The 12,494-nt window shown below is 44.0% G+C and overlaps 1 protein-coding gene across 4 annotated transcripts in view; it reads right to left on the bottom strand.

Moving 5' to 3' along the window:
- The window catches only part of Nf2 (neurofibromin 2), a 106,327-nt gene extending 100,129 nt beyond the window's left edge, over positions 1-6,198 (bottom strand). For all 4 annotated transcript variants that reach the window (XM_004628055.2, XM_004628053.3, XM_004628052.2 and 1 more), the window contains exon 1: positions 5,606-6,198. In XM_004628055.2, coding sequence (XP_004628112.1) covers positions 5,606-5,719 — 114 coding nt within the window. In that variant the 5' untranslated portion in view covers positions 5,720-6,198. The remainder of the gene's footprint in view (positions 1-5,605) is intronic.
- Positions 6,199-12,494: the final 6,296 nt, after the last annotated feature.

Genomic DNA, 12,494 nt, shown 5'->3' with positions numbered 1-12,494 from the left:
TGTGTGTGTGGCCAGCTCAGCCCACCAGGGGCGGGGCTGGCTGGCATGTGGTGCTGGGTGATTGAACCGTGGTCCCTGGGCTTTGCTAAGCTTGTTCTAAGTAGGTGCTTTAGACCACTGAGCCATCTCACCAGCCCCCTTACAAGGATTCTTATGTCTCAGCCTCCTGAGGCCTGGGATTACTGGCATGTGTCACACCTGATAGAAACTGGTGTCCCTATGCCAAGACATATTATTTGCTTGTTGACTTGTTTAGTGACTGGCCAGATTATTTTAATGAAATGTATGTCTCACTACACAATGTCAAGACCTATGATGTTCCTCCTTAAGAAGATGTAGCTTTGAGTATGTCCACAGTCATCCCAAGATGACAACAGTTTTATAGGACTCTTCTCTTTCCACAAACATACCCAAGTTTTAATCTCTACTAATTCTTCTACAAACTAAGCCTATCCAAGCTTAGTTGGGTTTTTGGGGGAGGAGGAGGGGTTGTTTTTGAGACAGGGTCTTGCTATGTAGGCCAAGCTGACCTTGAACTTATGGTGACTCTCCTGCCTCAGCCTTCTGAGTGATTACAAGTATATGTATCCATGCTTAGCTAATTAGAGCTGTTTTGAGGGACCTATTTCTGAAATCAATGTTTGATACTTGGTCCTACTTCAGGAAGGGTACTCTTCTCTGTTTGGTTCCTGATCTACAGGAACCAAACTGGGAGATCTACAGTCTAGGCCAATGGTGGTGAACCTATGGCATGCAACCAGAGTGGGTACACAGATCCTTCTCTACTGACACATTAGCTAAGTCACCCCAGCAGCCTCAGATAACAGTTGTCTTTTTCTAAACTAAAACTTCGGTACTATAGTCTGCTTTAATTGCAGCATTGGCACCTTGCGACATATAAGAGGGTTTTGAGGTGCAGTTTGAGCACTCGATCTCTAAAAAGATTCATCCATAACTGGTATAGGCTGATTCTCCAATAAACCTACAAAATTCCCAACTGCTTCTCACTACCTTCCATTGTTCTCAAGTACCCTTAGCAGAAAAAAATATCCTTGGGCATGGAGTTCACAATGTGTCACAGATGAAGTTACTTCCTTCGCAAAAAATTAGGAGTAAACTGGGTTTCAATTTGGTTCATTGTTTTCTGCACTGGGGATTAAACCCAGGGCCCTCCTCATCTACTATTTCACTGAGCTATACCTCCAACCAGGAACAACCTGTTCTAAGACCTGCTTCTTTCCTTGAGCAAAATTCCTGACCCAACTGGGAGTGGTGTAGACACCTATAATCCCAGCTATCCCAGAAGCTGAGGCAGGAGGATTACAAATTTGAGACCAACCTGAACAATTTAATAAGACACTGTCTCAAAATAAAAATTTTAGGGGCCGGGGAGATGGCTCAGTGGAATAAGCTCTTCCCTGGCAAACGCAAGGGCCTGAGTTCAATCCCCAGTTCCGCAAAAAAAAAAAAATTTAAAAGGGCTGTGGATTTAGCTTAGTGTTCTCTGGGCTCAATCCCCAGTGTGGGGGGGGAGAGGGATGGGACCTTGAACCAGGAGCACTGGAGATGGAAAAGGGGACCATGGCAACACAAACTCGGCATATCAGACATCTAACAGACTGGAAGATATAATTTCTCTTATATCATATTTGTAGGTTCTGATATCATCCCTGTAACTCTCCCACTCTAAGGCAGAGAACTTCATCAAAGAGGATTGGAGGGGGGGGAGACAAGGGAACACACTCACCTGAGGTCTTAGCTTGCCTCCAGCTGCTGCAGCAGCAACTCATGAGCTGGGGCTGAGGCAAGAGCAGTCACAGCCTAAGTTATTTCAATATGTTTTCCCCCATTCCACAAATAGGAACTGGGTGGGAGAAAGATGCCCTATTAGAACTGCTGGTGCATGCCTATAGTTCCAGTACTTGGGGAGGCTAAGGCAGGAGGATCACAAATTGTGGAGTCCAGCCTGGGCAATTTAGCAACTCACTGAGACTCTGTCTCAAAATAAATTCAAGCATAGTGGCACACATCTATAATCTCAGCACTTGGGAGAAGGTTGAGGCAAGAGGATTGGCAAGAAAACCAGCCTGTGTTACACAGTGAGTCAAAGCCAGCCTAAACTATATAGCTAGACCCTGTCTCAGAAAAACAAAAAAATAAGGAGCGGGAGAGATGGCTCAGTAGAATAAGTACTTGCCTGACAAGTGCAAGGGTCTGAGTTCAATCCCTGGTTCCACCAAAAAAAGAAAAAAGAAAAAAAAAATTTATTTATTTATTAATTTAAAAGCTCTGAGCCCAGGAACAATCATCCAGAAATTAGCCTCAACAACAAGTAACTCTGACTAGGATGAGAGACACCAAAGTCCCATCCCTCCTGAGAAAATAACCCTTTGATTGGTGGTTGAAGGAGAGAGGGCTTGGGTTACAGATTATAGCAATCTGGAATCTGCCTCACCGAGTTGTGGGATTAGGGGGAGACTAAGTCTCTTTCTTACCAAATTTTCACTGGTTGTTTTTAGAGAAACTATGTATCCCAGGCTGGCCTTGGGCTCATGCTGATCTCGCTTCAGTGCCTCCCAAATACTGGGATCACAGGCATGCACCAGCCTTTCTCTTTCTTCTTTCTTTTCTTTTGACATAAGAGTTTCCACTATATAGGCAGGCTGGTCCTGAACTTATTATGTAGCTCAGGTGACCCTTGAACTCACAGTGATCTTCCTGCCTCAGCAAATGCAAGGATTATAGGAATGTGCCACAACATCCAGCTTTTGAAACATTTTTTATTTATTTTTTTATTTGGCACAAGGTTCCATTACACAGCTCAGACTTGTGATCCTCCTGTCTCAGCCTTCCCAGTGCTGGGATAATAGGTGTGTGCCATGATGCCGTTTTGGGGCAGCACAGCACACCCAGGGCTTGGGCACCAGCATAGCATTTGGTCCCAGGATCAAACTTGGGTCCTTGGGTTTGCCAGGCAGGCACTTAGACCACCAAGCTATCTCCCCAGCACCCCCTTCCCTTTTTAATAACCTTCATAGCCAGAAGCCATGGTACCTGCCAATAATCCCAACTATTCAAGAGGCTGAAGCAGGAGAACTGCACATTCAAACCTAGACCAAAAACTTAATAAGGCTATCTCAAAAATGAACTTCCAGGGGCTGGGGATTTGGCTCAGCGGTAGAATGCTTGCCTGGCAAGCTAGAAGCCCTGGGTTCGGTCCTCGGCACCAAAAACAAAAAATAAATAAATAAAAATGAACTTCCAGGAATGGTAGTGCATGCCTGTATCCCCAGCATATGGGAGGCTGAGACAGAAGGATCACTGAGTTCAAGGCCAGCCCTGGCTCTATAAGCAAGTTCAAGGCAGCCTGCACTACACAGCAAGACTGTCTCAAAATAAATAAATAAACAAGCAAAAATAAAAATAAAAAAAAATCCAAGAGTCTAATCCAGCACTCCTGAGTTTAATTGCCAAGATTGCAGATAATTTTCACAAGTTTTATAAGAGAATGAGTCAGTGGACCTCCTCACACAATTATGTGAGAGGTCAATCCTTTCTAAGGATTGCACTACATAACAGCAGAGATGAACTGCTGGGTAGTTCCAATGGAGATTCTATGGCAGTGGTGGCAAACCTATGACATATGTAATGTAGCAGGCTGCTTGTATCATTGAAAATTCAAAAAGTTCACCATCAATTGCCTATGCCCTGCAAAACTGAAAAGACTGACTATGAGACCTATAAAAATGTTCACCAGGGCTAGTGAGATAGCTCAGCAGACTAAAGTACCTGCTTAGGCAGCCACAGGGACTGGGATTCGATCCCTGGCATGCTGTGCCAGCTCTGCCCCCAGGGCGCACTGAGTTGGCAAATGAGACTCGGTATAGTGGCATGCCTGTAATCCCAGTGCTTGGAAGGCTGAAAACAGATGGATCACTACAAGTCTGATCTATGTAGTAAGACCCTGTAGATCCTGTACTAAAAAAAAAAAAAAAAAAAAAAAAAAATTCACCAACCCTGATTTAAGATTATTGCTGTCAGTGCTGCTGTTCCATGAACCACATTTTGAGTTTCAAGTAGCAAATTACTTGAAAGGCAGTATTACACTGGCTAAGATCTTGGTCCAAAACCCAAAATCTTTGAGGTACTGTGCAGACATAGGAAAAAAATTAAAGCTTTTTCTTTTTTTCTATACACCCAACAAGCAACACAGGAGCCAAGAAATGCGTGGGCATTCCTCCCCACAAGCAACCAACCCAGCCTTTTCTTCAAGATCTTGGAGTCTATGCTAATTCAATTCAATTCTGACATGATCTATCTAGAGATAGTGTAAGATTCCATGGTTGAGGACTTAGTCCTACAAGATTGCCACCATTTCTGATGCCAATCACAAGTCTCAGGTTTATTTACCTGTACTTCTGACCAGGCAGCTATAAAGGGGGGTTCCCACAACCCTCATTTTGAGTTGTTTGCTATAGTACCTCACAGAAGCTAAAGGGAAACACACATACATGTTACAAAAGATATATCACAATGGCCATAGGTGAAAAAAATGAGTGAGGCCAAGGATTATAGGAAAAGGCACAGAGTTTCCATGCCTTTTCCTAGGACTCCAATCCTACAAGAACCTTCACGTTTAGCTATCTGGTAGTTCTCCAAACTATCTGGTAGCTGTCTTTTGGGGTTTTTATGGATGTCTCCTTACACAGGCATGATCAATTAAATCTCTAGCCATTTTTGGCCAGATTACCACTCAGTCCCTCTCCCCTCCTCCAGGTGGGGGTAGAGTTGAAAAATTACAACCTTTAATAAAGTCTCCACCTTTGTGATCAACCTCTATCCAGAGCCTACCTAGGATCTGCCTGCAGAGAGGTCTTACAACACCAAAAGACACTACTTTGCAGATTCCAAGGATTTTAGAAGTTGTATACCAGGAGACCGGATTAAATACATATTCTACAAAATGACAGGTACCTATCTCACTTGGTTATTATAAGGGTGAAATGTGTAAATGGCTGACAAAATACTGAACAAACAATAGCTGTTATCATCATGCTGAAAATTGCACGGTAAGTACAAGGTAAGGAACGATCTCTTTCCTCAATTTTGTCTTTTGTTTTGTTTTTTCCCGCAGAAATCTTGAGATTTGGAAAATGGAAACAAGTATAGACTTTCCGATAAATGAGATGTAACTTTTAATATTTGCAGGACATTACATTACCTAAGGAAAAACTCCCTAGAAGTTAAACTTAAACCTGACACGGTAAAGCAGAATCCGCTACCAAGGAACCTTCCTGTCTTTTCGAGCAACAATGAATGAAAACAACCTTCACAAAGGACTAAACCCGAAAATCCCACTTGAAAAGGTAACAACTAGCTGTTAACTTGTGAAGTAGGGCCTAGATGGTCCCTTCCGGTTCCAACCGTCTCTATCCATGCCCACAGGATGACGTAAACAGAATCCCTCAACTTCCAACTCGACTGTCACCATGGCAAGGGCGCCCGAGTAGGTGCCCAGTGGGTGCCGCTTGCGCGCCTGGGTCGGGCGGGCCAGGATTCCACCGGGCTCCTTCGCCACAGCCCGTCGGGGTTGCCAACTGGTTACCTCGCAATTGAACTCCATCTCGGCGTCCATGGTGACGATCCGCACCGTGAACGTCTTGGGCTGCTTTCTCTTGAGTGAGCTGAAGCTCATGCGGGAAGCGATGGCCCCAGCCATGGTGCGAGGCTCAGGCCCGGGGCCCTTTCGCCCCGAAACCTACGCTCTGAACCGGTTAGCCCCCCTGAAAGAGCCGCACAGGCCTCAAGACCACCATGGTGGCCGGCTGGCCGGCCCAAGAGCGATTGGGGTTGCGTGGGTCCCCAGCGGCCAGCATGGGCCGCGAGGACCCTGCCCCGGGAAAGGAGAGTTGGGGGGCAGGCCCTTACAGGGACGCGGAGGGAAATGGACTGGGGCCGACGGGACGGGTGCGGCCCTGCGCTCGCGGACTCAGGTCGAGGACGACCGGGACGTCGCAGAACTAGGGTACACTAGACGGCGGCGACCCAGACCAGGGGCGCCTCTAAGCGGCCGGCGGGGGTCTCGCGGCTGCGCTGTAGCCTGGCGCGCACGCGCGCGCGTGGCTGTCACCGTCCTAGCTCCGCGCGCCCGGGGGAATTATCCCCTCCCGGCTGCTCCGGGCCGCCTCTCCACCCCGCCCTCAGGCCTCCGAGAACTCTACACACAGCGCAACCTAACTCATATTTCCCACACACGGTGATTGGCTGACAGCACTACAAGAGGCGGGACTTGTCCATTTACCTTCTTTAGGGCTCCTCCGCCAATTGGAAATTCCACGCTAAAGAGAGGCGCGGGCCGGTGCTCAGCATTGAGTGGCTATCGCGGTAGTCACTCGGAAAGCTTTTGTTCCTAAGGGTACGCCTACTATAGCAAGACTGGCTGAGGCGGCAGAGGCCGGCGCGCCTTTCCTGAAAAACTACGTAGAACTTGTTCCCTGGACCCAGATCTGGGAGAAATCGCAATACCGAGAAAGTACGCGAGGGCAGTACCCCAAAAAATAACGCGTCCGACACCGGCAGATATCACAGTTCGGCACTTAATCAGTTACCGTCGGACACTGGTAGATAGTCCTATTTGCCACATAATTATACACATTGACTTCTGTTTCTCAGACTTCTGAAACCCTTGTGGAGACTTGATAGGTTGCCAGCAATTTCCCGCCCGATCCTTCTGCTTCTCTTTAGAATATTATTACCAAACGAGGGAGGAAGATACTGACTGTACCTACTTAATGAGATAGTTAAAGAATTTAGGCGTGTTTAATACATATAAAGCTAAGGCCAAGGGCCGCGAATATAGCTCAGTGGCACAGTGCCTGCCTGACAAGTGCAAGGTCTTGAGTTCAATCCCCAGTACAAAAAAAAAAAAAGTTAAGGCGGGGCATGGTGGCACACGCTGGTGATCCCAACAGTGGGATGGCTGAGGTAGGAGGATCACCTAGAGTTCCAGGCTAGCCTAGGCCTATTTAGTGAGTTCGAGGCCAGCTTGAATTAAATAGCAAGACACTGTTTCAAAAAATGAATATATAGGGGGCTGGTGAGATGGCTCAGTGGTCTAAAGCACCTACTTAGAACAAGCTAAACTAAGCAAAGCACAGGGACCGCGGTTCAATCCCCCAGCACCACATGCCAGCCAGCCCTGCCCCCTGGTGGGCTGAGCTGGACACATACACACACACCCACACACATAAATAAATAAACAAATTTTTAAAAATGAATATATATATGTAATATATATTGCATATAAAGCATTTTTTATTTTGTATGATTTCTGTCTTCAAAAGACAAAGATTTATTACTCGTTTTTAAGTCTTCAGGGGTTATTGTGCATGTAGGAGAATTACAATTTCTGTATTTAAAAAAAATCAATAAGGGCAGGCCAAATAGCTCACCGGGTTAAAGTGCCTGCAAGCAGGCACAGGGGCCAGGGGTTCAATTCCTGGGCCTGCCGGGCCAGCCCCACCCCCAGGGCGCCCTGAGATGGCAATTGAGACTAGGCGTGGTGGCGTGGGCCTGTAATCCCAGCTCTTAGGAGGCTGTAAACAGGCAGATCACTACGAGTCTGATCTAATAGTGAGACCCTGAACACCCTGTAGACACTTCCCTAAAATAAAATAATTTTTTAAAAAATCAATACATTCTTCATTGATTTATTGTTGTTTTGAAATGCAATGTTGCCCAGGCTGACCTCGAACTCCTGGATGCCTTCAAGCCATCCGTGGTGGAACGAGGACAATCCATGTGTTTTGACTGAACAATGAGCATTCCATAACTGGGAGGCTTCCTACTGACGCGAAACAGGATCAGCATGATAAGGTCTCTTGCTGTCGCTCAGATAGGGCAAGGCAAAGTAGGATTGGAATCTGGTCTATTTCCTCAGCTTGTTTGCCCTGTGTGCTTCATTGGTTGAGCCTTCCAAATTTCCCCTATTGTAGCTTCAAGAAACATAATTAAAATTCTGGGGATTTCAGCAGACCCTGTTGCTGTAACTATTCTAATAGCATCAATCCTACTCCTCTGCACATACTCCTGTGGTGTCAGGAAACACAATCCAGTCCCCAGGAATCGTTTACTGGCACAACCTGGGTGTCTGCCCTAAGAGAATTTCATGTGCTGCATATTGATAGCAAATTCTCAACACCAAACTGATTGTTTGGGATACCGTGATCCTGGCATGGCAATGCCTTCATTTTCATCACTTCAGTTCTTCCCTGCAGGCGGGAGAACCAGGCTGAATTCTCCTCTGGGCTTCCCACAGGGATGTCTAATCAGGCCTTTAACCCAGGGCCAAGGGTGCTGCCAGAAAATAAGTGATTTGGGGAACCTACGGAGGAATAGCAAAAGAAAATGGATCAGACAGCAGGGAATAAAATAAAATAACCCTTATGACCAATAATAACTTATTTTTGTAGACGATTTAGTAGGTGCTAGGCACTGAGATTATTGGCAAAACATAACCCAATTTAAAGTTTCCTGGGAGGACATCTAGGTAATACATGTGGTTCTGAATCTCGGAAGAAAGAACCAGGAATAAAAACAGGATGAGCTGGGCATGGTGGCACATGCCTATAATCCCAGCACTTGGGAGGCTGAGGCAGGAGGGTCATTGCAAGTTCAAGGCCATCTCAGGCTACAGCGTGAGCTCCAGGCCAGCCTGAATTGCATAACAAGACCCTGCCTCAAAATAAATAAGTAAATAAACATATATATATATATATATATATATACACACACACATATATCCCCGTCTCAAAGAGAAAAATAAATAATTAAAAATATGATTAAATAATGTGCTAATATCAAAAGTACCATTTATAAAAAATAAACACAGATAATAGTACCAATCACATAGAGGATTGAAGAGGATGGATTCCCCCCCTCCCCCAACCGGAGATTGAACTCAGTCCCTTGCATGTGCCAGTGAGGATGGATTGTTTGAGACAGGGTCTTGCTATATCATCCAGGCTGGCCTCCAACTCCTGGGCTCAAGCAACCTTCTTACTGACGAGGAATAAGTTAGACAGAGATCTTTAAGACCTCATACACACAAATACCAGTTAATAAATACCTGATAAGGGGCCAGGTATATGGCTTAGTGGTTCAGAAGCTCACAGAAGCTTCCTGGCAAGAGGAAAGTCCTGAGTTCAATTCCCAGTACAAATAAATACCTGTTCAATGAATAATTGAAGGACATGAGATGTTTATGTTCTCACCTATAGTCAAGACAATATTAGTAGCTATCATATATTGATTGTTTACCATATAAGGCACTTGTGCAAAGTGCTTTGCGTGCTTTATTAGTTTTGATCTTTAAAAAAAAAAATCCCTATAGGTAGGTATCAGACCATCAATTTATACAGGAAGAGGCATTATCCAGTTGCTACAGCTGCAATTTGCAGCTCTCCTCTCAAGGGAATGCACATATACTGTACCCAGATTTTCCTTTACTTTTTTTTCTTTTTTTGGTGTATTACTGGGAACTGAACCCAAGGCCTTGCACCAAGCCACGTTCCCAGCCCATTTTTAAATTTTTTTCTTTTGAGACAGTCTCACTAAGTTGCTGCCTCCCAAGATAGGCTCAAATTTGAGATACTCCTGGCTTAACTTTCTAGAGATGTTTGAATTACAGTTGTGTACCACTATATCTAGCTTTTTTTTTTAAATGTAGTTAGTAGAGAGTTTACAGGGTTTCACTACACAGATCAGACTCTAGATCCTCCTGTTTTCAGCCTCCCAAATGCTGGGATTACAGGTGTGCACTACCACGCACCCCCCAGGAGCAGGGCTGGCACAACACGCCGGGGATTGAACCCCAGTCCTTGTGTCTGCCTATTGAACCCTGGTCAGGCGTTTTAATCTGCTAAACTATCTAGCAGACCTTTTTCTTATTTATTTGTTTTTTAAACAGTGTCTTACTATGTAGCCTAGGCTGCCTGAGCTGGTACTTGCAATCTTGCCTTAGTTGTCTAAGTAGCTCAAATTACAAATATGTTGTACTGGACCAAGATCGTTTCGCATATTTTAGGAGATTCATGAAAAGACCCATCCAAAACACATGTATGAAGTCCAGTGTGTAGGTTAGATTTCTGTTACTGCTATGGTTGATACATTGCATCAACTTAAGTTTAGAAGTTTAATGAAGCAATTCACCACAAGGTCAAGGTCCTCAATTGATAAACATCTCCATCCTGTGCAAGAGGAAGGTAGGGAGATGGTTATAGGAGTCCCTTCCTGGTTTTTGTTCTCAGTCCAAGAAGTTAATATTTACAATCCCAAAGACATGTTATTGGAATCCCACCAAGTTAATTCCAATCTACCACTCCCAGTGCAATCCATGGCAAAAGTAAAGACACTAAAACATATTTATAATTACTGGGGAGTCAAGGGGTTCTAAATCCAGCCATGAACTCAGGACCTTGTGCTTGCTAGGCAAGTGCTTATTCTACTGAGCTATCTCCCCAACCCTACCTAGCCTTTAATACACGAGTCTTGGGGGAATATTTAAATTCCAAATTATATCAGCCAGCGCACAAATATGATGTGAACTCTAGATTGTAGGTCCTTTGCCAAAAACTCTACTACTTCATTTTTGCAGATTTACTTTTACTGCACTTTAGTATGAAGCCAGCGTCGTGCACTGAAGGTATTATAAAGAAACAGAGTAAGGAACTCTGTCTTTACAGCATAGTTTTTAGCTGACAATGGTCATACAACATCCACTCAATGAAAATTCATAAGAGAAACATAAATGCTGGAGAGAAATATATTTTATGCTCTAACATTTATATTTCTCATGGGCAACCAGCTTATTTTTTGAAATAATGTATTGTGTTTTCCCTCATTACAAGTAATCAACATGCATTATATAAAAGAAATTGAGGGTAGAGGTATAATTCAGAAGCAGAGTACAAATTTAGCATACACAAGGCCCTAGGTTCAATCCCCAGCAATAGAACAATAATAATAATGGTGATGGTGGTAGAGAGGGTGATGGTGATGGTGATAGTGATGATGTAGGGACAGGGGCCTATAGGCACGAATGGTGGATTAAATAATGGGCAACTTGTAACATCCAGCTGAACTGAATCATCATGGTGCTAGGTATGGAAGACCCACCTGAGGATTGCTGCCAACAGCATAAAAATAGACCTGGGGAAAAAAATAGAACTGGAAGGGAAAATAATAATAATCTGTTCATTCTCCCAGAAAAGTGTATCATGCTGGTTTTCCTGATATAAACCCAGCTGTTCTCATTATTAGAGGAGCCCGAGTCCTCGTTGTCACTGAGGATGGCTGTAGTTCTCTTAGGGGAGCTCTGGTCCTTTCCTTGAATGTCACTTCCTGGCTCCAGTGCAGATCATTTGGCCTGCTGGCACAGATCCTTCCTGCTGCTGGCACAAACTCTCTACCTTGCAACTCTGATCATTGGGGCTTCCCAGCACAGAACCTTGTTACAGAATTGCATAGTGGGGAAAAAAAAAGGCATGAGACATTGTTGTGGGCTCTGGGCCTCCAGTTGGACTTGTGGAGGACATCATCATGACCTCTGAAGTGCTTTGAGCATGTATTTTATTTATTTCCCTCCATACTGTAATTATTTAAATCCAAGTAAAACCAAGATGGCCTGAAGGTTTCCTGTACTCTACAATGACACCAATCCTCTCCACTATGCATTCTCATGTATGCTCAGAAGATGTTAAGGCAATGGTCCTAAGAATCTCCATCAGGTTTTTGAAATTAGCAGTTAATGGTTAGAATTCTCACCCTGACTAACTATATGCTGATGTCTGTGAACTAAGCAACTGCACTGAGAACAGCAACGTGTAATACTAAAACCATGCTTGGAATATCTATCATTCTGGTCTTTTAAATGCATACTGCTTCTAATATCATATCAATTATCGCTATATTGCTATACTCTCTTTAAAGTAAATGCTTGTTTTAAAAAAGGTAATAAAACAAGAGACAAGAAAAAATGTCATAGGATTAAAAAAAGACCTAATAATAATAATAATAATAATAATAATAATAATAATAAATCCAAATATACATCAGTCACCTCAGTGGGCAACCAAGACTCCCAGATCATCATCTATTTAAAAAGTTCTTTGGTCTTTCTGTGCCTGCTCACTATGTGACTTACTTCCCATTAGATTCATATCACCTAATCAATTCATGAGATCCCTTCTGTCAGTTCAGACTTTCTCTCTATTATGACATCCTATCCTGTTGTCTTTGTAGAGGGCAACCCAGTGCTGCACTGGGTTTTCTCTGAGAACAATGTCACTGCTGACAAACGTGTTGGGTGCTGTCAAGCCTGACATGTAATATGAAGACTTCTACATCCTCTATTTAGTGTTTCTTTCAGTGTATTCAACACAAGTGGAATGTATGAGTTGTAGCTATTCCTTATATACATAAAGTTTCTCTTCACT

This window comes from Octodon degus, unplaced genomic scaffold, assembly GCF_000260255.1.
Source record: "Octodon degus isolate 3935 unplaced genomic scaffold, OctDeg1.0 scaffold00021, whole genome shotgun sequence".
Classification (NCBI taxonomy): Eukaryota; Metazoa; Chordata; class Mammalia; order Rodentia; family Octodontidae; genus Octodon; species Octodon degus.
Note: the sequence above shows the minus strand (reverse complement) of the source record. Positions and strands in the feature narration are given on the sequence as shown.